At 52.4% G+C, this 24,435-nt stretch overlaps 2 protein-coding genes across 19 annotated transcripts in view; both read left to right on the forward strand.

Annotated features, from left to right (window-relative positions):
• Window positions 1–10,210, forward strand: part of TACC2 (transforming acidic coiled-coil containing protein 2) — a 213,385-nt gene extending 203,175 nt beyond the window's left edge. For all 16 annotated transcript variants that reach the window (XM_058697977.1, XM_058697987.1, XM_058697989.1 and 13 more), the window contains 4 exons: window positions 5,175–5,335; window positions 5,524–5,630; window positions 6,033–6,153; window positions 9,667–10,210. In XM_058697977.1, the coding sequence (XP_058553960.1) occupies window positions 5,175–5,335; window positions 5,524–5,630; window positions 6,033–6,153; window positions 9,667–9,732 (455 nt within the window). In that variant the 3' untranslated portion in view covers window positions 9,733–10,210. The remainder of the gene's footprint in view (window positions 1–5,174; window positions 5,336–5,523; window positions 5,631–6,032; window positions 6,154–9,666) is intronic.
• Window positions 10,211–19,890: 9,680 nt separating this feature from the next.
• The window catches only part of BTBD16 (BTB domain containing 16), a 45,813-nt gene continuing 41,268 nt past the window's right edge, over window positions 19,891–24,435 (forward strand). The window contains exons 1-3 of one of the 3 annotated variants that reach the window (XM_058697995.1): window positions 19,891–20,199; window positions 20,699–20,770; window positions 22,572–22,723. In XM_058697995.1, the coding sequence (XP_058553978.1) occupies window positions 20,753–20,770; window positions 22,572–22,723 (170 nt within the window). In that variant the 5' untranslated portion in view covers window positions 19,891–20,199; window positions 20,699–20,752. The remainder of the gene's footprint in view (window positions 20,200–20,698; window positions 20,771–22,571; window positions 22,724–24,435) is intronic. The other 2 variants (XM_058697994.1, XM_058697993.1) reach the window with 2 other exon arrangements.

The following is a 24,435-nucleotide window of genomic DNA, read 5'->3' on the forward strand; positions in this document are numbered from 1 at the left end:
GCCTCCCCGAAGCTTCTGAACCACGGGGAGGGCTTTGAAGTTAGACGCTCCGAGTGTGTTCATCTTCGGCCCCTCTTAGAACGTGATGTCCTTCAGGGAGGGACCGATTTTAGTGTGTGTGCTGCTAAAGTGACCGCTTTTCACTGAGGGACCAGAGCATCCCAGAATGTGAGCCTGGGGGCCTCCTGGAAACACCTGCTAGAATGTTCCTTAGCACCATTCGTGCCTGTGGGAAGCCATGGCAGTTACCTCAATGGCCACCATCGAGCCAGGACTTGCCCGCTTCTTGGGGAAAGAGGTTTGGGTTGGTTCCTAGGGTGTTTGGGACCCTTGGCTCATGAGAGGGACGAAGAATCAAATCCCTCAACTCTAACTTAGACTCAAGGGACAAAATACTCAGCCTTCACGCAGGGTTCTAGGGCAAGGACAGTGGAACGCGTGGCAGTCCTGCCTGCCCACCCCACCCCCCCCCCACCCCCCTGTGCATTACCTGATCTCACGGGGATGGGCATTGACTCAGAATCTGTCTTCACACCCCTGGCAGCCGGTCCTGACACTGCTTTGGCCTCCAATAAAAAATGGCCTCAAGTGGCAAGTTCTACACCCCCTGGCACTTAAAAAGAAAAAAGAAGAAGAAGAATGGGAAAAGAGCTCACAGAAGCGCTGAGCCCGTTTTCACACTAATGATCACTATTCAGAAACGATGCTATGACTTGGCAGGGGCGGGGGAGATTTTTATTTATTTATTTTATTTTATTTGCTTAGGTCCAGGATACCAGTTAAAAAAAAAAAAATCTTTTACTCCTGAGGACACATGGAGTAAAAGCCCCAGCTCACTGCACGCCAGTTTCTGTGTCGAAGCTGGACGCTGGGTTAACAGATGATTCCTCTCTGTCTCAAACGTTTGGGTCTGAGTCATGCTACCACACCTCTAGCTTGTCCCAAGAGAAATATGAGAGCAGCCTTGGGAATGGTGAAGAGGCTGACAACTGAGGGCTTTCTATTCAAAGGGGCTTTAATTTTGATTTGTTACAACAGAGGCCGTTTCTCCCAGATCTCAGGGAAAGTCCATTTGGGTGTTTCTAAGGATCAGCTCGTGGCGTATGCTTTCTATCGAATGAAACCTCTTTATTAAATTGGTATACGAATTTATGAATATATATGGATGAGATATAAAAAAAAAAAAACCTCTTGGAACCAAAGCTGCCTGTAAAAGTGGTCAGGAAGGAGGATTTATGTCTTCCAATATACAGTGTTTGGCACACTGAGCACAGCGTGGCCTCCTGGAGTCTTAGGTTGTGAAAACGCCACTCAGACCTACCTTGGCTCATCTGGAAGTACCCTTCTGCATCTCAGAGTCCTACATTGTTATTTTTGCCCTTGGTGACGACACTCGGGCCAAGGTTGAGATGGGGGTAAAAAGGGCAGGAGCCTCTGCCCCTGAGAGAATGCCGTCCAGAGCCATCTGCTAGCACTCGGCTGGCTGTTTTTGATAGAAGTAGACATTCGTTCCCTCTTAAACACCGCAGAGTAAGAATCTCTCTCCCTGGTGCAAGTGGCCCGTCCCTGCTGGACAGAAAGATGACTCAGCTCTGACTTCCTTGCAGCCTATTTGCCGGTGGGAGTAGTTTCAATTGGTGGGAGAACATTTCAATTCTAGGCAGGTTGAGTGGGTGGAGCTCAGACCGCAGGCGTTAAGGCTACGCACCCCCAGTCCCCCACCCCCCTCCCCCGGGGAGACCTGGTATGTTTGGCCGAAGGGTCCCTCTCTTCAAGAGCTGTGATCTCACCCCTCTGAGCATTTTCCTGTTTGGGGGTGTTTGAGCGCTGCCAGAGGCCCTGTGAGCACCCTCCGGTGTCCCTAGCTGCAGGCAGCGCTGTCACCCAGGGTGACGCATGTCCCGTCCTGGTTCCCCGTCCTCGGGCACCTTCATCAGCCACTTTTCACACCTTGTTCATCAGCTGGCATGTCTGTGGCTGTCACCTGTCAGTCACTACTGCAGGGCATTGATGAGGGCCACCGCAGATTTCCAGGTCCTTGTGTCCTTGTAGACAATGGCATGGGGCTGAGGCACAGCCAGGACTCCCTCCCTGTCACTGCGGGCGGGACCCGCCTTCTTGCTGGGCAGGCTGTGGGTCCCCATACGTGGAAACATACCAGCCTCCTCTCTCTCTTCTCCTTTGCACCCACCTACCCAGCATCCCTGGTGGGAGGGAAAAACTCAAGCTCCAGGAGCTTGGCAGTTCAGGCAGAATGAACATTGGTAGCGTTTTGAAGTCAAAACTTCACCCCACCTGCGCCAGCCCCTCCTGGCTGCAGCCCGGCTCTCTGGCTTCCGTGTAACCGTCACAAATGTTCCACGCCAGCGTGACACGTGTCCTGCCATCGTCGTCCGTTCTCGTCACATGTTACTAAAGAGAATATGCTCTTGAGTTCAGAGACTGCATACTTAGGATTCAGGACAAAAAAGACCTCTGTGCTTTTCTGCATTCCAGGTTGTTGCAATTGATTTCTTTTCTGCTTTCCTAACAACTGCCCTGATTATCTGTTTTGCTTCCATTTTCTGTTGCTTCTTGCCCTTTGCTTGCAAAAAACACAGGCAAGCCTGGTAAGTAAACGCTTCTTCACCTAACGTGACACCTGCCCATTGCAACCCACGTCTGTTTGTTTGTTTGTTTCTGTTTTTGTTACTTTTGCTATTGTGTATTTGCCGCATTCCCCCTCCCCCTCCCCCGAAAAACATGGTTTAATAATGTTTTGCCTGCAAAAGGAAAAACAAAACAGAAAAATCTCCCAGGGCATTGTTTTGTTGTTGAGTCTGGAGCATTTTGAGTTTGGGGCTGATTTCCTGATGTGAAGAACCTGACTGCGTGTGTAATTTGCAAGAAGATTTGTGGCGCGTTCTCACCTCCTCCGTCTCCTGGGAACCGGGAAATTTCTATTTTTACAAGCCTTTTGGGGGGAGGGCAGGAAACCTGAGGCAAGCTAAGTCTCAGATCCAGGAAATCAGATGGACTCTGTTTGATAAATGGCTTTTTACAAGCCAAGTGAAATGTATCCGTGGCCTCAGATCAGCCCCGGAATGTGCATTGTACCATGTGCCGAGGACTAAGGAAGCAGCTAAAACGTAATAAAAACAAGCGTTCGGTTACTGGAGCATCGTTTCTTTTAGGAGCCTGGGCGCAGCAAGATTGCGGGCAGTTCTTTTCTTGCCGTGTGTTAAAAAGCTCCCCCTCCGTGAGTGATTGATGTGACATCATGCCAGTTTGGGGGTGCCCGTGATGCTGTTGATGATGGGTCACTGATCCTGGGTTCTTATTATGTCACAGGCTTCATATACATTTTCGCTTAATCTTCCCTGAAATGCCACGAGATAAGTAATGTGAACCCCTCTTTCAGCTCGGGAGGCTGAGACTCCTAGAGGTTAAAAACCCTGCCCAAGGCAGCAGAGCTGGGGAGTGTCAGAGCCAGGACGGAACCTGGGCAGTCGAGAGTCTGGCGCCTGGGTCCTTCCTCTCTGCCCCGGCAGCGGGGGCTCTGGAGGCAGGGGTGGAGGTCCATCAGACGTCTTCCGGGTCTGTGGCTCGCCAAGCGTGACCCCTGGAGCAGCCGCTTCAGCATCATCGGGGAACTAGTCACAGATGCCGATTCTCGGCCCCACCGCAGGCCTGCCAGATCAGAACTCACTGGGTGGGGCGCTGCTGTCTGTGTTTAAACAAGCCCCCGCTGATTCAGGTGCACGTTCATGTGTGACAACCCCTTCATTTTGGAAATGAGGCTCTGAGCCCCCGAGAGTCAGGACTTTTGAAAGAGTTTGTATCACAGCCGAAGCTAAAACCCAGGATGTGGTTCCCCTGTCCTGAGCCCTTTCCCTCCACAGCACGCAACAAGAATACACGTAACTTTAGGAGACAGGACAGTGCCGATCCGCCAGGAACGCAAGGGAAAGAACCCAGAGCAGCGTCCCTCTGCTTTTTTTTTTTTTTTTTTTTTTAAGTTTTTACTTAAATTCCAGTTAGTTAATATACAGTGCAATATTAGCTTCAGGTGTAAAAATGCTTTGATACAATACCCAGTGCTCATCACAAGTGCACCCCTTGCTTTGAAGGGAGCTTCCTCCTTCCAGGTCTGTTACTCACAGGCTCGGGGAGAGAGATGGTTATGAGCATGGCTTGGGGTTTGGATTGCCAGGTTCCGCTCGTTCATTCACAGCACGGATGTGTTGAGGCACCCTGTGAGTCAGGCAGTGTCCTAGGCTCTGGGATTAAAGATGTGGACAAAGCAAGACTTAAGACCCTGCCCTCACGCAGCGTGCACTCTAGGCAGACAGACAGCTGGTGCACACCTGTGTGCATGCATGCTGCTGGGAAGAGAATGGACTGGAAAGTAGGGAGGAGGCGCTTCCCGCAGGTGCTCAGGAAGGCACCTCTGGGGAGGTGGCCTGGTGTCAGGAACCCGAGTGAGTGGGGAGCCGTGGACGTTCACGGTAGAATGGTCGTGGGGCTCAGAGGACAGAGCAGTTCCTTTTACTAGGCTCAGCCACTCTGAACTGGGCCAGCATTCTTAGGTACATAACTGAGAAAGTCACTTTGACGGAAAGAGCTCCATTTTTGTCGGAGTTAAAACATTTGCTGTGTCCAAGGAAATGTCCGTTTCTGTGCGAAGCAGAATTTCAGGGCTGGTGGTTATGTGGGCCTTGGTTCATGGGATGTTTTAAGGGTGAAACCTTTTTCTTTTCCAATAACCATGTCTTTATGTCGATAATACACAGAAAGACCTGTTCCTTGGAGCCCAGACTCCTATACCTTTTTATCTTGCTCAACACAAAATTCAGTAGTGATTTTTTTCCCACCTTAAGGATCTGTTGGCCACCATCAACCACATAGCATCCCTGGGGCCTCGAATGTCGATTTTGAGGGGTCCGCATTGATCGGGTTGAAGACGGTGGCTGGTTTCCATCCCTTCTAACCCTGCAAAGGCCCAGGTCTGCGATGCCGGAGCTGTGGGGGTTTTTGTGCCTTCAGAGACGGTCTGGGTGGGCTCGGGGAGCGGGTCCATCCCAAGTCTGGGATGCCCCGTGCTTAGACCAACTTGCGATCTGAGGCCTCGGCTGCCTCTGGGACCAGGCCGGGATGCACCGGTCCCATCGTCTGTTCTTTGTGTCTCTTCCCAGAGGATGAGCAGAGGGAGAAGTCAGTCTCCCACCAGACTGTCCAGCAGCTGGTCCTGGAGAAGGAGCAAGCCCTGGCCGACCTGAACTCTGTGGAGAAATCTCTGGCCGATCTCTTCAGGAGATACGAGAAGATGAAGGAGGTCCTTGAAGGCTTCCGCAAGGTGTGTGTGTGTTGGGGCCGAGCAGGTGGCCGGACGTGCGGGGCGGGGGGAGGAGGCGCAGGTTGAGAGAGTGCACAGGGAGCTGGACTTGGCTGTCCAGCGTTCTACCCGCATCAGGGAGTTCTCGGGGTTCCCAGCGCCTGGGCTGTCTCTTCCGTGGGTGCGACCTCTGTCCTCTGTCGTGTCAGAATGAAGAAGTGCTGAAGAAATGTGCCCAGGAGTACCTGTCCCGGGTGAAGAAAGAGGAGCAGAGGTACCAGGCCCTGAAGGTGCATGCAGAGGAAAAGCTGGACAGGTAACGCGGCCTCAGGTCTGCTCCCAAAGACCTCTCGGCAACCCCGGCCGAGGCAGGCTGGGAGCTCCAACGACCCCACAGACCCTGGCTTAGAAAAAGCAGATAATCCCTCTGTGTTTTTTCAGTGTGACTTGTGATAACAGCGTCCTCGGCATCTTGATAAGTGGAGCGTGCATGTTGTAATCTCCAGGGCACCCACTCAAAGCATTTTGGCCTCATGGGAATGGGGGCTGGGGGCAGGGTGGGGGTGCTCCTGGGCTCCTAAGCAGGCCCCCGCTGGTAGGAACTGGATCCAGACAGTTCCCGCCGTCCAGAGCTGAGAGGAGGAAGGTGGGAAGGGTCTCCGGGGAAGGTGGTCTTTTCTGAGCACCGCCCCCCCCCCCCCCCACCTTGTGTCTGTAGGGCCAACGCCGAGATCGCGCAGGTCCGAGGCAAGGCCCAGCAGGAGCAGGCTGCCTACCAGGCCAGTCTGCGGAAGGAGCAGCTTCGTGTGGACGCTCTGGAGAGGACACTGGAGCAGAAGGTAAGAGCCGACGGCCGGTGGGGCTGGTCAGACCCTCAGATCAGCAGAGGCTGGGGTTTCCTGCGGCCTCCGCGGCTCCCGGGACAGGTGTATGCCTCGTGAGCATACGCTTGTTCTCCATCCGGAAGATCCAGTGTAGGGCCAGCCCTGTTACTATCCTCTCTGCTCTTCCTGGAATTGCCATCCACTTGGGTGTTTGCTGCTGGTTTTCGCTCCCTTTTCAGCATCCATTCATTTGTCACACATCTACTGAAAAATCTCAATATGCTGGGCATTGTATTTCGCCCTGCATCTAGACGCTTACCAGTGGGGGAATCGGGTAACCACCAGAGGCCAGGGGCAGATGCAGAAAACGGGCCACGTTGGGGTCAAAAGGTCCCCCAGATGTCCGCCTGCTTCCACGGATGGGGGGGACCCTCCTGAGGTCCCTTAGCTTGTCCTGATTTCCAGTCTAGCACTCAGTCCACTGCACACACCCTCTCCCCGGGTGTCCAAATGAGAAGCCCCTTCCGCCCAAGAGTCCGAATCTGGGTAAGCGTGGGCCAGGCAGTCTCCCTCCCTGAGTGTGTTTCCAGAACAAACCCATATGGTTGATCCACTGAGCCTTCGGAGTCCCCTGGATGGTTATCCGAGAACCCAGTGTCCTGGGGTAGCATCACTTCACCTGCATTTGGGCCTTAATGGGTAGTCACGGTTGGGGCGGGGGTGTCCTTTGTGGGCCAATGGCACCAGTGCCGTCGCATGGTGCTGGGTCCACAGTCTTCCTGGCTGTCCAGAATTCAGCACTAGAAAACCCACATTCCAGATCATTCTTGTTCTTTGCCTTTTCTTTTTGGGATGAAGACAAGTGGCTGCCAGCAGAATTGTATTTTTAAAAAAGAAAGAAGGAAAAAGTCTGGATGGTGCCAAATACCCCAAGTCTGTTCTCCCGCCTCAATTTTCCAGGCTCTGCTCCGCGTTCCTAGCAGAAAGCACAGAGTCAGGACCAGCATTTACTCATTCTGTCTGTATTTTTTGAGCGGCACTGCATTGTTAGTGTTAAGTGGGTGTTTATTTTTAAAGATTTAAAAAAAATTTTTTAATGTTTATTAATTTTTGAGAGTGAGAGACAGCATGAGCAGAGGAGGGGCAAAGAGAGAGAGAGAGAGACACACACACACACAGAATCCAAAACAGGCTCCAGGCTCCGAGCCATCAGCACAGAGCCCGATATGGGGCTCGAACTCACGAACCATGAGATCGTGACCGGAGCTGAAGTCGGGACACTTAACCGACTGAGCCACCCAGGCGCCCCGAGTGGGTGTTTATTTTTTATTCTTTGAATGTTGATAATCCATGTGTGGCATATTGGGTGACTCCTGAAAAGTGGAATACTCCTTTAAGTTAAAGACCACATTCCCCCCAGCATTTTGGGCAGTTGGGCATCAGATGTTTCTAGGTGGAAAATGCAGCAATATGTTTGTTCCCTTCTGTTTGCATCAGGATTTGATGGTGTTTGCACTGTATCCTGGTGTTAGCTAAAACAGTAAAGGTAAAGCCCGAGTCAGGATAGATGTTTTCTAGGCAACCTGGCCTGTTGAGACTCTTCATTGCCAAATGAAGGTAATGATAAACGTTCTGGCAAACTAGAAAACACGGAAGACGGCGAGGTGGGGTGCACCATTTTGGAGAACAGAAAAGATACAAATAGATCTGCAACCATCTGAGACTAAAACCGAGGAAACACGGATTTATTCCCTGAGTTCTTCCCTACGGGACTCTGAGATCCAGAAGGGACGGTCTCTGTTTTAAAGAGATTCAGAAGCATTATCCTCTCCCCCCCACCCCCACCTCCCCACCAGGCAGTTCTGAAGTGAGGGCGCTGGGCATTTTGCCCAGTCAGGGTGCTGGAAAGGCTGGTGCCCAGTGAGCTGAGCTGCGTGGTGGCTGTTTGCTAGGCAGTGGGCCGATGCTGCAAAGACAGAGCTGGAGAACCTCCGGGAGTCCATAGCGGGTCCGCCAGTGCCTCTCAGCCATCAGTCGCTGGACGTCACACTAAATAAGTGAGATAGCAAAGCCGTCTAGGAGCCAGGCCGGCCTCAGTCTGTGCTCCAGGCTTGCTGCGCCTGGCCAGCTGTGTGACCTTCCGTTAAGCGCGACGCGTAACCTCTCTGAGCCTCCGTTTCCTCACTGAAACGTGGAAATAACAGTGGCTCCCACGAAGGGACTGTTGTGGGAACCTAGTGGGGCCGCTGCCCAGGGTGTGCTTGGCATGGTGCCTGGCAGACAGGAAGCGTGCTGGCTGGTAAGATGAAAAGTTATCCTGGGCGGCCCCAGCAGCCGCAGGTTGGCGAGAATAGTAATTTCAGGATGAGCGGCCAGTGCTGCGTTCCTGCAGGGCACCCCTCTTCCCGCAGGCATCTCCGCACCTCTCAGAACGGAGCTCTCAGGGGTGTGGATTCGAGCAGGGGGTGAGCCGGGGTGACCTTCCGGGTGGGGCTGTCTCCCGGCGGGGGCTGGTGGCTGAACTGCAGTGAGGACTGAATTCGTCTTCCACTAAGGAGGCCCGGCTCTTCCCAAGTAGTGACACTCAGGGGTGGCACCCGGAGCCCATCCCGGAAAGCACGGGACCCACGGCTCCGAGCTGGACCAGGAGGAGGTTCTGAGGTTTCCAAAGAAGGGTCTTGGGTTAGCCCCAGGGGAGAGGCTTGAGGTTAAGGCTCCCTGTCCACAGGGACCTCGAAAAAGTGGCTGTGGTGTGTTCCTGGGATACTGATCCAGCCCCCTTGGCGAGGGCCGTTCGAGATGGGCCACTGAAGCAGGTCGGCATCAGGGCAGAGCCACACCTGTCTTTGAACGGACTCATGCCGTCGGATCCCCGGTCTCAGAGCCCGGACGGTGTTGTCTGCTGGTCGGTGCCGGCTGAGCATGTGGTCGGCTCCCCACCAGCCTTGGCACACGGGCAGGGCATGCGTGGCACGAGAGAACCTGGAGCCATCTCGCATCTGCCCCTGCCCCTCTCCCCACCTCCCCATATCCACAGCACCCCCTCGTTTCGCAACCTCTAAATGCTAGAGACCCTGTTCAAGTAGGATTGCTCAATGCTTCCTGGTGACATTTCTCAAAAAAGCCACCAAAGAGCTCAGCCTGGACCGTCCTTTCATGTCCGCATCCCTCAGAGGCAAACGAAAGGAAGAGAACCAATACTTGGTTCAGCCCCTGCTGCGTGCCGGTCACTGCTGGGGAGCTTTGCATTCTGACCGCATTCCTTTCTCAGACAGATGTTACCATCCACATTTCAGAGATAAGGACACCAAGGCTCAGAAAGGTTGTGTGAGTTGCTCCGGGTCACAGCTAGCGCTTGGATGTGTGCCTTGATTCATCCCTCGTACCGCTTTGGAGAATTTCAGGGGGACCAAGAAGCCTGGGGCACCCGGGCCCCTGGAAAGCCCAGAGACCATTCTGCTGGGCTTGATTTCAGGCAGCCAGGAGATTTCAGCAGCCTTTTCTTTTCTGTTTTGTCTTCGCTTTCAGAATAAAGAGATAGAGGAACTCACCAAGATTTGTGATGAACTGATTGCCAAAATGGGGAAAAGCTAACTTTGAACCTAATGTTTGGACTTGACCATTGCGTGCAATATGACCGTCGGCACACTGCCGTCCTTCCAGCGACGCGGACAGGTTCTGTTTTCACTTTTTCGTATGCACTACTGTATTTCCTTTCTAAACGACATTGATTTGATTGTATGCAGTACCAAGGAGACTATCAGAATTTCTTGCTATTGGTTTGCATTTTCTTAGTATAAATTCATAGCAAGTTGACCTCAGAGTTCCTGTATCAGGGAGATTGTCTGATTCTCTAATAAAAGACAAATCGCTGACCTTGGCCTTGCCCTCTGTACATGAGTTCCCAGGGTGAGCGGCTTTTGGATTTAATATGAACTTGTACAGCTTGCACAGGGACTCTTGCCTTAAGGAGTGTAAACTTGATCTGCGTTTGCTGATTTGTGTTAAAAAAAATGCATGTTTCAAATAAAATTCTCTATTGTAAATAAATTTTTTTCTTTGGATCTTGGCAGTAAGCGTGGCTATGATTTCTTTTCTGGGAAGGGTTGGGTCTTTTCTCGCCTTTGTTAAAATCCTATCAGATCTGGCCCTTTCCCCCTCTCTGTCTGGCTCACTTCTTCGTCCATAGATTTAAATAACATTTCCTTCATTATCGTGGCTGTTTGTACGTTGGAAGCTAAGGAGAAGTATTGACTTGCTACTTTTTAAATGCTTATGTGATTATATTGAATTAGCTTAGATTTGGTTTTTACAAATGCTTTCGGAGTCTTGGCGGGAAAGTCTGTTTTCCTTTACTGGCTCGAGGAAGTTGCAGGCTGTCCCTCTTCCTATGCATTCTTTTAGTGGGTGACCATCAACCCTGAAACATGGCCCAGTTCCCTCTAAAGGACCAGCCCCAGGCGAGCGGTTACCCACAGGAGACAGGTAGTGAGGCCAGTTGGGAGATGACGGCGGGATGCACCGGCCGTAGATTCTTTAACGGCTCCTGACTTTCTCGGGAACCCCAGCTTATAGGTTGGGCAGTGAGAGGGTGGGAAGGTATCTTAGTTTCCTAAAATTGCCACCACGTCACACATTTAGCAGCTTAAAACAGTAGAAATGTATTCTCTCGCCGTTCTGGAGGCCAGAAGTCCCAAATCTGAGCATCAGTGGGTTTTTTTTCCCTCCGGGGCTATGAGGTGGAGTCTGTTCCTTGCCTCTCGAAGCAGTCCCTGGTGTCCCTTGGGTGGTGGCTGTGTCACTCTAGTCTCAGCGTCTGTCTTCATGAGCCTTTCTTTTCTGTGTCTCAACTCCCTCTCCTCTCTCTGGTAAGGGCACCGCTCATTGGATTTCGGGCCCACCCCAAACCCAGGATGATCTCTCAGGATTCCCGATTACATCTACGAAGACCCTGTGTCCAAATAAGGGCACACTCCCAGCTGTGGTGGGCATTTGTGTGGGGTCCGAGTGTGCCCGTGGGACGTGTGGCGTGCTGTGTGAGCTTGGAAAGCAGCCGCGAGCCCCCGGTGGCCCTCAGCTCAAGCGCCCCTCGTCCTGCCCAGGCGCAGCGACCACGGGCTGTTCCCCTCACACGGGACCACCCGACGCCTCACAGGACAGGCATCCCAGGCAGCACAAGGAAAGAAAGACAGCCCGCCTCTCCGGAAGCGAGTCCCAGCCTCTGGCCCCACCGTCAACCCCCCTAACAGGGCAGGGGTCTGCCTCCTCCCACCGCCCAGCCACCTCTGCCCGGTCCCGTCTCCCAGTCTCCCCTCCTCACGGCTCAGCCGGGCCCCCCAGTCTCACTTGTCCAGGCCCAACCCCTCCCCCACCCTCACCCCAGATTCTGATCTCAGCTGTGTTCTCAAAACAGCCCAGCCTCTTGCTCCAGAAAGTTTCTATTTTTCTTATTACCTAAGCAAAACATTTCCATTGCTAAAAAGTCCAGAAATGCAGGCAAGAAAATGAAACAAACAAACAAGCAAGCACTATGATCCCTAAACCAAGAAATGATCACTGTTGATGTTTTTGTATTTATTTTTCTATGCCTTGTTTCCTCAGTGTATGAAATATTTATTAACTTATCTTTTTAAAGGCGGGATTATTTGGAGTTCTGCAGCCCCCTGCGTGCCGTTTTGTAAACCTTTTTTTTTTCATGTAATACTATAATGTAACCATCGTGTTATGCAAACTTTTATATCAATAAATACAGCTCTTTCTCATCATTTCGAATGACTGCATGTATTCTGTGGTACCCAAAATGTGTCTAACCAGCCGCCCACTGCTGGACATTCATATTGTGTCCATTGTTTTGCTGTCATTATGCACGCACATTGCATTGAGTTGCCTTATGCATACACGTTTGTGGACAGTTTTCCTTAGGCTGAATTTTTAAAGTGAATAACCTGGGTGAACATCGTCACTACTCCCGCCCAAGTCCAAGTTGGCTTTACGGCTCGTTGCAGTGAGGGAGGACAGCCACCAGGGGGAGCTGTAGGGCACCACCGTAAGGGCGTCTTGGGAGGCAGGTGGGACAGGATTCGGACTTGGTCCAGCTGCTTCTGGGGAAGATGGCAGGAAGCAGGGCTTTGCTGCGTATTGGATGCTCTCGGGGCAGAGACAGTTCTCAGGTTGGGTATCTCCTATCTTCGCTAGACTAAGGCAAAGCTGTAGTTGGTAAAGAAGCAATAGTTGCTCAAATGCATTAGCCAGGATGGAAGGATATTTGGTCCTTTTTGGGGTTTGAATAATGTTCAGGTTCTGTCTGTTCAGACTGATTCTGGGTGGGGCTTGTTTTCTCTTGACCCAGCACAGCGCGGCTAGTCTGACCCTGATTTTCGGCAAAATTGTTTGCGTTCAACGGGAGAACAGCAAGGCGTCGGCAAGAGGGCCAGGCCGGCTCCCAGATACCACAAGCTGTTTTTCTCCCTCTTGGACGTTATACACATTTTTAAAGTTTGGGAAACCCATTGCCAAATAGGCTTCCATTGAGGTTGTAGTAAAATTTACCCCCCGGGAGGCGCCTGGGTGGCTCAGTTGAGCGTCCGACTTCAGCTCAGGTCATGATCTCACGGTTCGTGAGTTCGAGCCTCACATCGGGCTCTGTGCTAATAGCTCAGAGCCTGGAGCTTGCTTCAGATTCTGTGTGTCCGTGTCTCTGACCTTCCCCCACTCGCGCTCTGTCTCTCTCTCTCTTAAAAATAAACATTAAAAAAATTTTTTTTTACTATTCCCCCCCACGACACACACACCCAACACACACACATATTCAGTATATACCTTTTGAGGCATACATCTACCACTAGGCTACTCTGTCCGCCTGTCAGCCTGGTCTAGCTTGGAAAGGCCTGGCCCTACCTTGGCCTCAGGCAGCTGCATGCTAGGCTGCTTCCCCAGACCTACCCACAGGGCCACCGTGCAGAGGGCCTGGCCTTGGGAACCCCTATGGGTTGAGATCAGCTGCTTTGCATCCTTTGCTCACTTGATACAACGCACACGCGTTTGCACATGTTCACCCATGTGATGGCTGCTAGGGACTTCAATTATTTTGCTGTGCTGAGTGGGACGACCACGAGAAGCCAGCACCTGACCTGCCGTCCAGAGCTCCCCCGGCAGCCAGCATTACAACCTTGGAGATGCTCAGCACCTCTTCAGAATTTCGGTTTGCCAAGTCCGTTGAAATCTCGAGCTCTGAACATCCTTTTCGTTTTGTTTCTGGGCCAGCATTTCCTTAGGGCTGTCAAGTTGAAGGCGGTGTGACGGGGATACTAAGATCACCCATGAAGACAGAGTGGGGGGGGGGGGGGGTGCGGATAGAAACGAGGCAGGTGGTCACTGATGACTGGGATGGGGGCTGCCATCAGAGGGGGAGAAGGTTCTTTTTCTCTCAGGTTTGGCTCTCAGCCCCTTAGGTGTGAGATCTGAGGGGCCCAAGGCCACGCCAGGAGCATGACACAGGTGGAAGAGGTAATGGGCCCGAGTGGGGGCTCAGGCTCTCTAGCTGCTTCTTTCACTTGTCGGCGTTGGGAGGATGCTCAGGTTTTTTAGCCAACCTCTCTGCTTTCCAGGACATTCCACTTGAAAAATTGAACTAGGCGGGGGCGGATGTTCCGACAAAGGCAGGGTGGAGGTGTGTGCCCAGGCAGGGAAGGGCTGGCAGGAGGAAAGCTGTGTACATCTGAGGCCCACAGGGCTCCCTCGGGGTTTGCGCTCTCTAGCCCTGAAACAATCTGGTGAATGGGAACTATTTTTATTTCCACTTTACAGGAAGGAAACAGAGGCTCAGAGGGGTTAGAAACCTGGGGATTTGACTATCTCAGGCAGGAGAAGGGCCAGCCAGGATTGGATCTCAGCTCTCCAATGACTGCAAGTTCCTCAGGCTGACAGCATCCTTTGTAAGACGTCTGTCGAAAGTAGTGTGGAGAGGGGCGCCTGGGTGGCTCAGTTGGTTACGTGTCCAACTTCGCCTCGAGGCATGATCTCGCGCGGTACATGAGTTCAAGCCCCACATCAGGCTCTGTGCTGGCAGCTCGGAGCCTGGAGCCTGCTTCGGATTCTGTCTCCCTCTCTGTCTGTCCCTCCCCCACTCATGCTGTTTCTCTCTGTGTCTCCCTCAAAAGTGAATAAACATTAAAAAAAATATATATTAAAAAAAAAAAAAAGGAGTGGAGAGAAGGTACCGGAAAGGGGATGTGCCCTCGGGCCGGTAGGGGTGCTCACATCCATCCTGTAATTAGACCGATTGGTGGCCCTGCCTTGAGTCTGGGCTGGCTCTGCTGCTATTTCTATGGACCATGAAAGCCCTGCCGTTCAGTACATGGGAATGGCTGCGGGGCTCCCCCCGTGTGCCCTGTGAGACTGGCCTGAGTGGCTCTGCTCCTCCTCGCCTTCACATTTCCCTCTGCAGTGGGTGGACCCGTGACATCTCCCCAGGCTGATGGCACCTGGCTGGGCTTCTGAGTTCCCCTAGGCCAGAACAGCAATGGCAGAATACAGAGAATTCATGTATCTGCCTTTTGGGTTTTTCAAGAACTGGGAAACACAACCTGGAGATCAAAGGGGTAGGACTAAACAAAGCCCCTTCCCCCATTCCCACCCTACAGTGCAATCGGAGCACGTGGTCATTCCTTCCGTAGCTCCTGACCCCTCTACCGGGGACACCCACCCCTGCCCCATTAAGGTTCATTATTATGATTATTTTTAATGTTTATTTTTGAGAAAGAGAGAGAGACAGAGCATGAGCAGGGGAGGGGCAGAGAGAGAGAGAGAGAGAGAGAGAGAGAGAGAGACAGAATCTGAAGCAGGCTCCAGGCTCCAAGCTGTCAGCACAGAGCCTGATGCGGGGCTTGAACTCACAACCCATAAGATCATGACCTGAGCCGAAGTTGGACGCTTAACCAACTGAGCCACCTAGGGGCCCCTTTAAGGCTCATTATTGATGTCACATCCTCCAAGAAACCCTCTCTGAACCCTCAGGCCTGGGTCAGTGTTTTCAAATGTAAGTTTTATAATTATTCAGGCATAATGAGGCCGTCAGATCGGGAGACAAGTGCCCATTGAAGACATCGTTCCTTACCCACAGTTCCCGAGAGGGCACGCCATGCCGGGTAAGACCACAGAGTGAGGCATCCCAGTTGGTCAGGAGGCAGGGGAGCAAGGGAAGGGTAAGATGTGGACAAGAGCCTTTACTGTGGTTCCGAGGGAAGGAACGGGTGAGGGGGGTAATAACTAGGCTTAGGATCGGCTAGTTTGGATCATTTCCATAGGCTCTGGGCCACTGGGGCTCTCTGTAGTTGTTTAATGTCTGGCCCTGGGGTGATTCGCATGGGGGGACAGTGGTCCTAAGTGTGAAAGTCCATTAAAGGGAGTGATGGGATATGGGCTCTGGGTTGGTTGGTTTGCAAGTGAAAAGTCTCGCTCATAGACACGTGTTTTACCATCCCCAGGAACTGACTAACCCTGAGAGGGACGGTCCCTCCTGGGTCAGTCAGCAAGACGTCAAGATGCCAGAGCATCAGGATAAAAAGACATGTTTCTGTAGTCGGCTGTCCCTGCCATGAACTCCTGCAGCTCACCGAGCTTGACCCTTGACTTGTCCATCACGCTGTACTGTCGTAAGGGCAGAGGTAAACCCCCCAAAGCAAAGCGTCTGCGCACAAAAGATGATGGGGGGGGGGGGGGGGGCAGCTCACAGACAACATTTTGAAATAGTTATAGAGTTAATCTCATGTGCTCATGTGCATTAGAAATAAACCGGCATACCAATGGGTTATTTCATCGATAAAATAAATTTAGAGAAGATGGCTAAATAAAGAACATTCCAGGTTGGGGGAGGATTTGAAAGTGCACAGGTGGTTCTCATCCTCTACTTTGCTCCCCTTTTAGCCCCAACCCCCAGCACAAACCTGATGCTCCAACTTTGTTTAAATGTGTGAATGGGGCAAGCCCTAGGCCACCCAGTTTGTCATCACCCCCACCCTCCCGGAAGTCTGGGAATACTAGGATGGGCGGGGATAGAGCTGAGTGGTTGTTTTGTCTGAGCTTTGTTGAGCAGATGAGCCAGAGAGAAGAAGGCTTCGCCGAGGCCCCACAGCAAGTCAGTGGCCAGGGTCTGACCCAGTCTAGGGCTCCTCACTTAGCACTGAGACCACCCCACCCCGGCCATACAGGACTCCGTTCAAGGGCAGGACCCACCCTCTGCTTCTTGGTGGAAACCCCTGCCTGTCTTCTGGCTCATACACTACCTCAGCCGGAGGTCTGGTCTACAGGCTGCACCCCACCTGCAGCAACCTGGACCCTGGTGCACAGAGAGCCCCCCACCCCGGGGAGCCAGGCAATCCTGATTTGGGCACTCACAGCCTCCCACTGTGCACACACAGACCCACTGGGTCCTGAATCTTCTAGAATGAGGTTCCTTAGAGCCAGCATTCAGGCTCTGAGGTCAAGACACTCCAAACTGCCAGGACTCCAGGCCTCTGGGTGTACCTTCCACTTAGGGAGGTTAAGGTCATGTCCAGGGGTCACACACAACTAGTCCCAGAGCCAGAGTCAGAATTGGATGTTCTTTCCTGGGTACCCCACTTCCCCCCACCATGGGTGACTGGATGGAGGGGGCTGAAATGGGCTCCCTGGGAAGCTAGGGAGAAACTTGTCCCTGGGGTGTTTGAGAAAATGGCTAAGCCACCAGAATCCCCCTGTACCGGGCATGGGAGATTTTGGTACGAGGTGGTTCTAGCTGAAAGCTGTGCTCTTTGGGGTTCGATGTCTGAGCCCCCAAAGGCTTTGCTCTTGGGGTGTCTGGCTTGGCTGGGCCCATGGGGCACACAGGGCACCACTGGGAAGAGGCCTTCAGAGAAGTTTGCTGGGAGCTGTTTCCATTTCTTTGTATTAGTTGTCTTTGCCTTTGGCTAATAGCTCAGCTTGACAGAGCTCTATGGGGTTGTATGTGCAGAGGGCTTTCGAGATGAGCTGAAGGCCTGTCGGGGGTGACAGACACAACCAAAGCCAGGGTCCTGCTTAGGGGCGCTGGGGAGTATGGCACTCTGGGACACTTCCCTAGAGTGGCCACTAGAGAGCGCCCAAGGGCCAGCTCTCAGCTGTGCCCCAGAAGGGGTGCCTGGAGGGTGTTTCTAGGCTTGCCCATGATGGACAAGATGGTCCAGGACAAGGTATTTCAAACTCTTTCACTGAAACCTTACGTGGGACCTACATTCCAGGGACAGGTAGCTGAGAAAAGTTTGGGGTGAAGGGAGAGAAGCGGCAAAGCAGAAATCCATCCACTTGTGCACAGATATCTGCTGACATGAGATGGTGACCCACACAGAAACAGATACACACATGCATACGTGAACACGTGTGTATACACACACACACACACACACACAGTGCTCACCCATGTGCATAGGCAGAGCAGTGGGTAGGGACTGGTACATCCATTTACCGAGTCAAGAGATGTCTTTTGAGCACTTCCTAAGGGCTGAGTTTGGTTGCTGGGTCCTGTGGGGATACAGGAGTGGATAAGGCACCGGAAAACACCCCACAGAAACCAACTACTCTCCCGAGCAGAATGTGGGTGTCAGGGGAGGTAGAATCACAGATCTGAGGGTGAGGAGGGAGGGACATTTAGAGGTGCCTCCTATTTGTGGAGAGTTTTATATAGTTCTAGAACTCCATTACAAGTAGGCAGATCAGTTACTTTCCTGTTTCACTTTATAGTTTGCATGACTCAGGAAAGGCCGCACGTGAAGACCCCGGAGGAAACATGTCTCGGGTCTTACGAGCTGCACTGCCTCCGGGCTGCTCTTACTGTAGCTGAGACTTCTGTGAGCCCTGGGGTGGAGGCCCAGGACTTTGATGGACCGAGACTCCCAGGCATGACGGATGTGGCCCCACCACCCCACCTCCTGGCTTCCGGCCTGGGCTTTGCAGACGAGGTCACGGAGTGCACTGCAAGATTCTGCCATGGCCCCCGGAATGAAAGCTCTTGACTTTGTCCCTGACTTTTAGGCAGTTCTTAGTTGCTGGAGAGAGCTGATTAAAAATCATCTATCAAGATGCTGGCGAAGATGTGGAGAAACGGGAACCCTCTTGCACTGTTGGTGGGAATGCAAACTGGTGCAGCCGCTCTGGAAAACAGTGTGGAGGTTCCTCAAGAAATTAAAAATAGACCTACCCTATGACCCAGCAATAGCACTGCTAGGAATTTACCCAAGCGATACAGGAGTGCTGATGCATAGGGGCCCTTGTACCCCAATGTTTATAGCAGCACTCTCAACAATAGCCAAATTATGGAAACAGCCTAAATGTCCATCAACTGATGAATGGATAAAGAAATTGTGGTTTATATACACAATGGAGTACTACGTGGCAATGAGAAAGAACGAAATATGGCCCTTTGTAGCAACGTGGATGGAACTGGAGAGTGTGATGCTAAGTGAAATAAGCCATACAGAGAAAGACAGATACCATATGTTTTCACTCTTATGTGGATCCTGAGAAATGTAACAGAAACCCATGGGGGAGGGAAAGGAAAAAAAAAAAAAAAAGAGGTTAGAGTGGAAGAGAGCCAAAGCATAAGAGACTGTTAAAAACTGAGAACAAACTGAGGGTTGGTGGGGGGTGGGAGGGAGGGGAGGGTGGGTGATGGGTATTGAGGAGGGCACCTTTTGGGATGAGCACTGGGTGTTGTATGGAAACCAATTTGACAATAAACTTCATATACTGAAAAATAAAATTTTTTTAAAAATCATCTATCAAGAGGGTTGCCTGGGTGGCTCAGTCGGTTGAGCGTCCAACTTCAGCTCAGGTCATGATCTCATGATTCACGAGGAGGAGTTCAAGCCCTGCATTGGGCTCCCTAGTGTCCGTGTGGAACCCACTTCAGATCCTCTGTCCCCCTCTCTCTCTGCCCCTCCTTCTCCCTCTCTCAAAAATAAATATAACGTGGGGCGCCTGGGTGGCTCAGTCGGTTGAGCGGCCGACTTCAGCTCAGGTCGTGATCTCACGGTTCGTGAGTTCGAGCCCCGCGTCGGGCTCTGTGCTGACCGCTTGGAGCCTGGAGCCTGTTTCAGATTCTGTGTCTCCCTCTCTCTGACCCTCCCCCGTTCATGCTCTGTCTCTCTCTGTCTCAAAAATAAATAAACGTTAAAAAATTAAAAAAAAAAAAATAAATTAAATAAATAAATAAATATAACATTAAAAAAATCATGTATCAACAAAACAAATCATCAGGCATGGTTTTAGTAATGTAAAACTCTCCAATTTTTTAAATTTATTTGGAGAGAGAGAGTGTGTGCGCATGCGAGGGCAGGAGGGGCGGAGAGAGAGAGGGAGAGAGAGAATCCCAAGCAGGCTCCATACTGTCAGCGTGGAGCCCGACTTGGGGCTCGAACCCACGAACCGCGAGCTCATGACCTGAGCCGAGACCAGGAGTCAGACGCTCAACTGACTGAGCCCTCCCAGGCACCCCCAGACTCTCCACTTGCTATTTAAATATTTTTGTCGAAACACTCCTGGACACTCGAGCTAGAAAACAGAGCACCCCAGAATGCCAAATCTGGGAGGGATCTGAGAAGCTTCCAGTGCAATCTCCTCTGACAGACGAGGCCTGAGGACTTGGGGGTGGGCTCTTCACGGAGGCCCTCTCAGCGGATCTTCCCCCGGCTGCTGTAAAGAGACGTGGAAACAGGGACAGCTCCGCTCCCCTGAGGAGCATGGCCTGGGACCTGCCACCCTTCCCGGAGCCCCTCGGTGAGCACCACCCCCACAGCCCCCAGCTGTGCTCAACCAGGCCTGGAACAGGAAGTGCTCGGAACCTTCCCTGACGTTGCCATGGCGCCCACGACCCGGAAACCAAGGGCAAGCTCTCCCCGCCAAAGCACCTTGGCCCCTAAGAAGAGAAGGGTGAGCCCCAGATGTCATGAGCGCTCTCGGGATTCAGAGTCGGAAGGTGAACGGCCCGCAGCAAGCCTGTAGTTCAGAGACCGGTGCAACGAGAGTGTCTCTGTTCCACAAGCTTCTCCGGTAAACACACCCGTGGCGGCGAGGGGGCTTGAGAGCAGTAAAGTATGGCTGGTGCTTTTCCATCCCCGTTAGAGAAGGAGGGGGTCCCTAGTGACCGGCACTGCCCGGGCTTGGTAGGGAGGGGCTTCGGGGGCTCCAGGCTGGGAGGCAGGAAGGCCTGGAAGCCGAGGGACCAGCACAAATAGCAAATTCTGTGACCAGCCTACTTACAGACCTCCTTCGGTTCCTATCCCTTAGTTGAGGGCGAAGAACTGTGGGTTCTCTCCCGTTTGGCCTTATTGGAGCCACGTTGCCAGCACAGCAGCAGAACTTTGTCAGTCTCCTGGCGGCCTTTAAAAAGTCCGAGATTCTTCTCTTGATTTGCTGAATAACCCACCCTCCAAGTTTCCCCGTGATTACACTTATGGCAGAATACAGAATCTCCGGGCTAATCTCCTGTTTAGAAGAGACCCTTGGGAAAGTTCTTGAAAATGGAAACCTCACCTCTTTTGTCTCCCAGGTGTTTCTTCCCCCACACCCCCCGCACCCCCGAGGGTCATTGCCACTACCGCTCATGAAAATGCTGAATCCGGTGAGTAGACGAATTTCCCAAGAGGGCAGGCGGTGGGGAGCAGCGGAGGCATCTGCTCACGGCTGTGCCGCCAACGTTGCCACAAGGGGATGGGTCGCGCCACCGAGGACCCCCAGCTTTACCGGCTGACCCCGCTGTCAGAGCAGTCCCGCTGCAGGAACCGGCCACTGTTCCCGTCTGATGCTGCACGGGACTGCCTCTAGATCCCCACTCCACCCTGTCCCATCGCCCACCATTTCCAGGCACTAGAGCGTACTTCCCAAACTTAATCTGACCGTGTTAACTTCATCACCGTCACCGTCATCATGTGAAAACCAAGAAACTCAAAGGTTAAATGACTTGCCTTAAGGCCATACAACCCGCTAGTGGCGATAACAAGATTTGACCTTAAATTCTCCATCCCATGGCCCCTGGTCTCCCCACCCCCCACCCTGCTGGTGACTGGCGTGGCTTAGGAACAACCGTATCCATTCCTGGGGGGGTCCCTCGTGGTCCACTTTTCCTGGCGAGGTTTCTTTGAGCCACCACGTCTAAGGTTATATTCCAAATATTCTACTGCTCCCCTAAGGAAACTGCTGAACGGGTCGCTCAGTCAGTTAAGCGACCGACTTCGGTTCAGGTCACGATCTCACGGTTCGTGAGTTCAAGCCCCACATCGGGCTCTGTGCTGGCAGCTCAAAGCCTGGAGCCTGCTTCGGATTCTGTGTCTCCCTCTCTCTCTCTCTCTCTCTCTCTCTCTCTCTCTGCCCCTCTGCCCTTCCCCTGCTCATGCTCTCTCTCTCTCTCTCTCTCAAAAATGAATAAACGTTAAAAAAAATTCTTTTAAATAAAGGAAACTGCTGAAGCCCTAGGACCTCAAGGAAATGTCTCAGTAAAAGTCTCTTCCCAGTGGCCCAGCCGTCCATTCCTGAGCACACACCCAAAAGAATTGAAAACAGGTGTTCAAACAGAAACTTGCGCACAAATGGTCACAGCAGCATCGTTCACAGTCACCAAAAGGGGGAAACAACTCAAGTGCCCATCAGGTGACGAATGGATAAACACAATGCAGTCTCTACGTACGACGGAATATTATTCCCATTCAGGGAGTGACATTCTCACACCTGCTACAACAGGGATGGACACTGAAAACACTACGAAAGAAGCCAAGCCTAAAAGCCCACATAGTGTATGATTCCACTTACGTAAATATTCAGAAGAGCGGATCCACAGAAGCAGAAAGCAGATGAACGGTTGCCAGCAGCTGGGGGAGGGGAAGTTGGAGTGACGGCTTAATGGGTTCGAGATTTCCTTTTGGGGGAATGCACATGTTCTGAACTGGATAGCGGAGGGGCCGCGTGGCCTCGTAAACGGACCAACTGCTACCGAGGTGTATGCCGTAAAATGGTGAATGTTCTGTTTTGTGTATTTTGCCACAATAAAAAGCAGTCCCTACCTAGGGCCCCCTCAGTTTGTTAACCTCTCAGAATCCCGCGTGAGGATGAGCATTTAAGGAAGTTTCTGGACACATCATCCTGTCCTTGCTTGCGGGTTCTTCAGAGCTACCTGCAAAGAAAGCATCTCTCTCCCTGTTGCCTCTGGCACCTTCTGGCCTAGATTCTAAAATTCCAAATTACTTGGTACCTGGAAATCCTCTGTCTCCTGAATGCGATGTTTGCCTGGAGAGGATGGCTCCTGGCCACGTTTGAAAGTTGACCAGTGTCTTCACGTGTCTTGATTTCCCTTCTGCTGCACAATTTGGAAAACCTGGCGCGTGGGTGAGGTTAAAAAAAGATTTTCTCCCTTCCTTTGCTTCCGACAGCAGCGCAGAGCTCGGCTGGAACGCCGGATGGTTGGCTCAACAAACCGGTGGCGTTTTCCCTCAAAGCCCTTCTCCGGAGACCTGCTGGGGCTTTCGCAGAGGTGCAAGGCTTTGAGCGTGGACCTTGATGAGGCTCTGAAGAACCCAGACAGGTAGGGAGATCGAAGGCCCATGGCCGGGAATGCCCTGTGGGGGAACTGCGTTTCTGAGAAGTGCCCCACAGGTGGGTCGCTGGGTTATCTGGGCTGCCGTTGGGACCATCCTTCAGGACGGACTACTTCCTCGGAGGAGGTCCGTCGGTGTGACAAAAGCATAGAGAGAGACGGGCCTTTTTCTTTTTCTTTTCTAGATTTTTCTTTTATATTGGGAGCTTTGGACCCTAACAGGATTCTGTTGTGTTTATCAACGGGGCTGTTGACAAAGGAAACTTAGCTAGTCTTGGCTGCGGGTCTGACCCGAACTCATGAATGGGCATTTCCACCCGGTCCTGGCTCCCCATGTGTGAGAAGGAGGCTCCTCCCTCGTTCCCAAGGTGTTCTCACAGCAGGCTGGGAGCATTACTTCTCCATGTGACAAGTTCTTTCCGGCCTGGCCTGGGACATGGAGCTGGACCCTACTGTAGAGGGAATACTTCGCTTCCCTGGTGCTTTGGACATAAGTGTGCCACTACCCTCCCTGGGCTGACAGTACCTGCCTTCTGAGCACACGGTCGAATCTTCCCGAGCAGGGCCCCTACCCCTGGGCGGCACCTGGCACAGAAGAGCTGTTTGTTCCACCTTCGCCGAGTGAGTAGCCAAATCCTTCCTTTCTAGACCCCCCGGTCAGCCCTGCTCCAATACCCCAGCCCTCACAGGTGATGATACGTTACGCACATTTGGATAAATCAGATCCATCTGTGTTTGGTGCCTCGATTCTCTGATGACCCCGGCTTAGAAAAATCGAGTGCTGTGCGTTGCTGTGTTTGGCATTAGCCTTAAGCTATCTTGAACTTATTTTGCATTATTTCATACTTTGTTTGGGTAGGCATTTGAAGAAGTCTTAGAGTCACAGGCCCTTGTGTTCCTCAGTGCCAAGGCCAGGCTGGGGAAGCAGGCAGTGGAGCTGGGCCCGGGAATATAAGCAAACTGATCCTGAAAACCGACGAGGGCAGCCGGGCAGCAGGAGCAGAAGTCTCCAGAACTTGGTCTGTGCGATCACTGAGCTGAGCTTCAGGTGGTGGCCTGAGAGGCAGGGCGCAGAAACCTGAGAGTGATGGCAGTTGCTGCTGGGTTTTAGGACTATCAGACAGGGTTAGAATTCCTTCTCTTCCGTTTACTAAGCTGTGTGACCTTCAGCCAGTGGCTTAACCTCTCTGAGCCTATTTCCTCCTCTGTGAAATGGTGACCACAGCATCTTCCTTGAAAAGTTATCTTGGGTGTTAAATCAGACAGTGCACTGAACAGGCCTAGCACGGTCCTAGCACGTGCTAGACGATCCATTAATGGAGTTTCATCTCGATAGCGCGAGCAACCGTTTCGGTTACTGGTCCCGGTGATTTCATTCTGGAGTGTGTCAGCCCTGTGCTCTGCCAGCCAGCAGCCCCATTTTTCATTCTGCCTTTTACCACCTTCCCCAAAGCAAGACACCATACCTAACACACACAAGCGACACAGCGGGCCTCTCTCCTTGGTGGTGCGAGGAAGCTGTGGGTCCAGAGGCCAGCTGGGGCAAGGAGGCACTCCGGGAAGGCTCATCGCTCATGTACCCGGCGGTCAGCTGACCTAGGCTCAGCTCACATGGGCGGTCGTGCTCTTCTCCGTGAGCCTCTCGACCTCCTCCGGAGACAGTGGACTCACCTGGGCGTGTTCTCGTGCTGGTGACGACA

The sequence above is a fragment of the Neofelis nebulosa genome, chromosome 13 (assembly GCF_028018385.1).
Source record: "Neofelis nebulosa isolate mNeoNeb1 chromosome 13, mNeoNeb1.pri, whole genome shotgun sequence".
Lineage (NCBI taxonomy): Eukaryota > Metazoa > Chordata > Mammalia > Carnivora > Felidae > Neofelis > Neofelis nebulosa.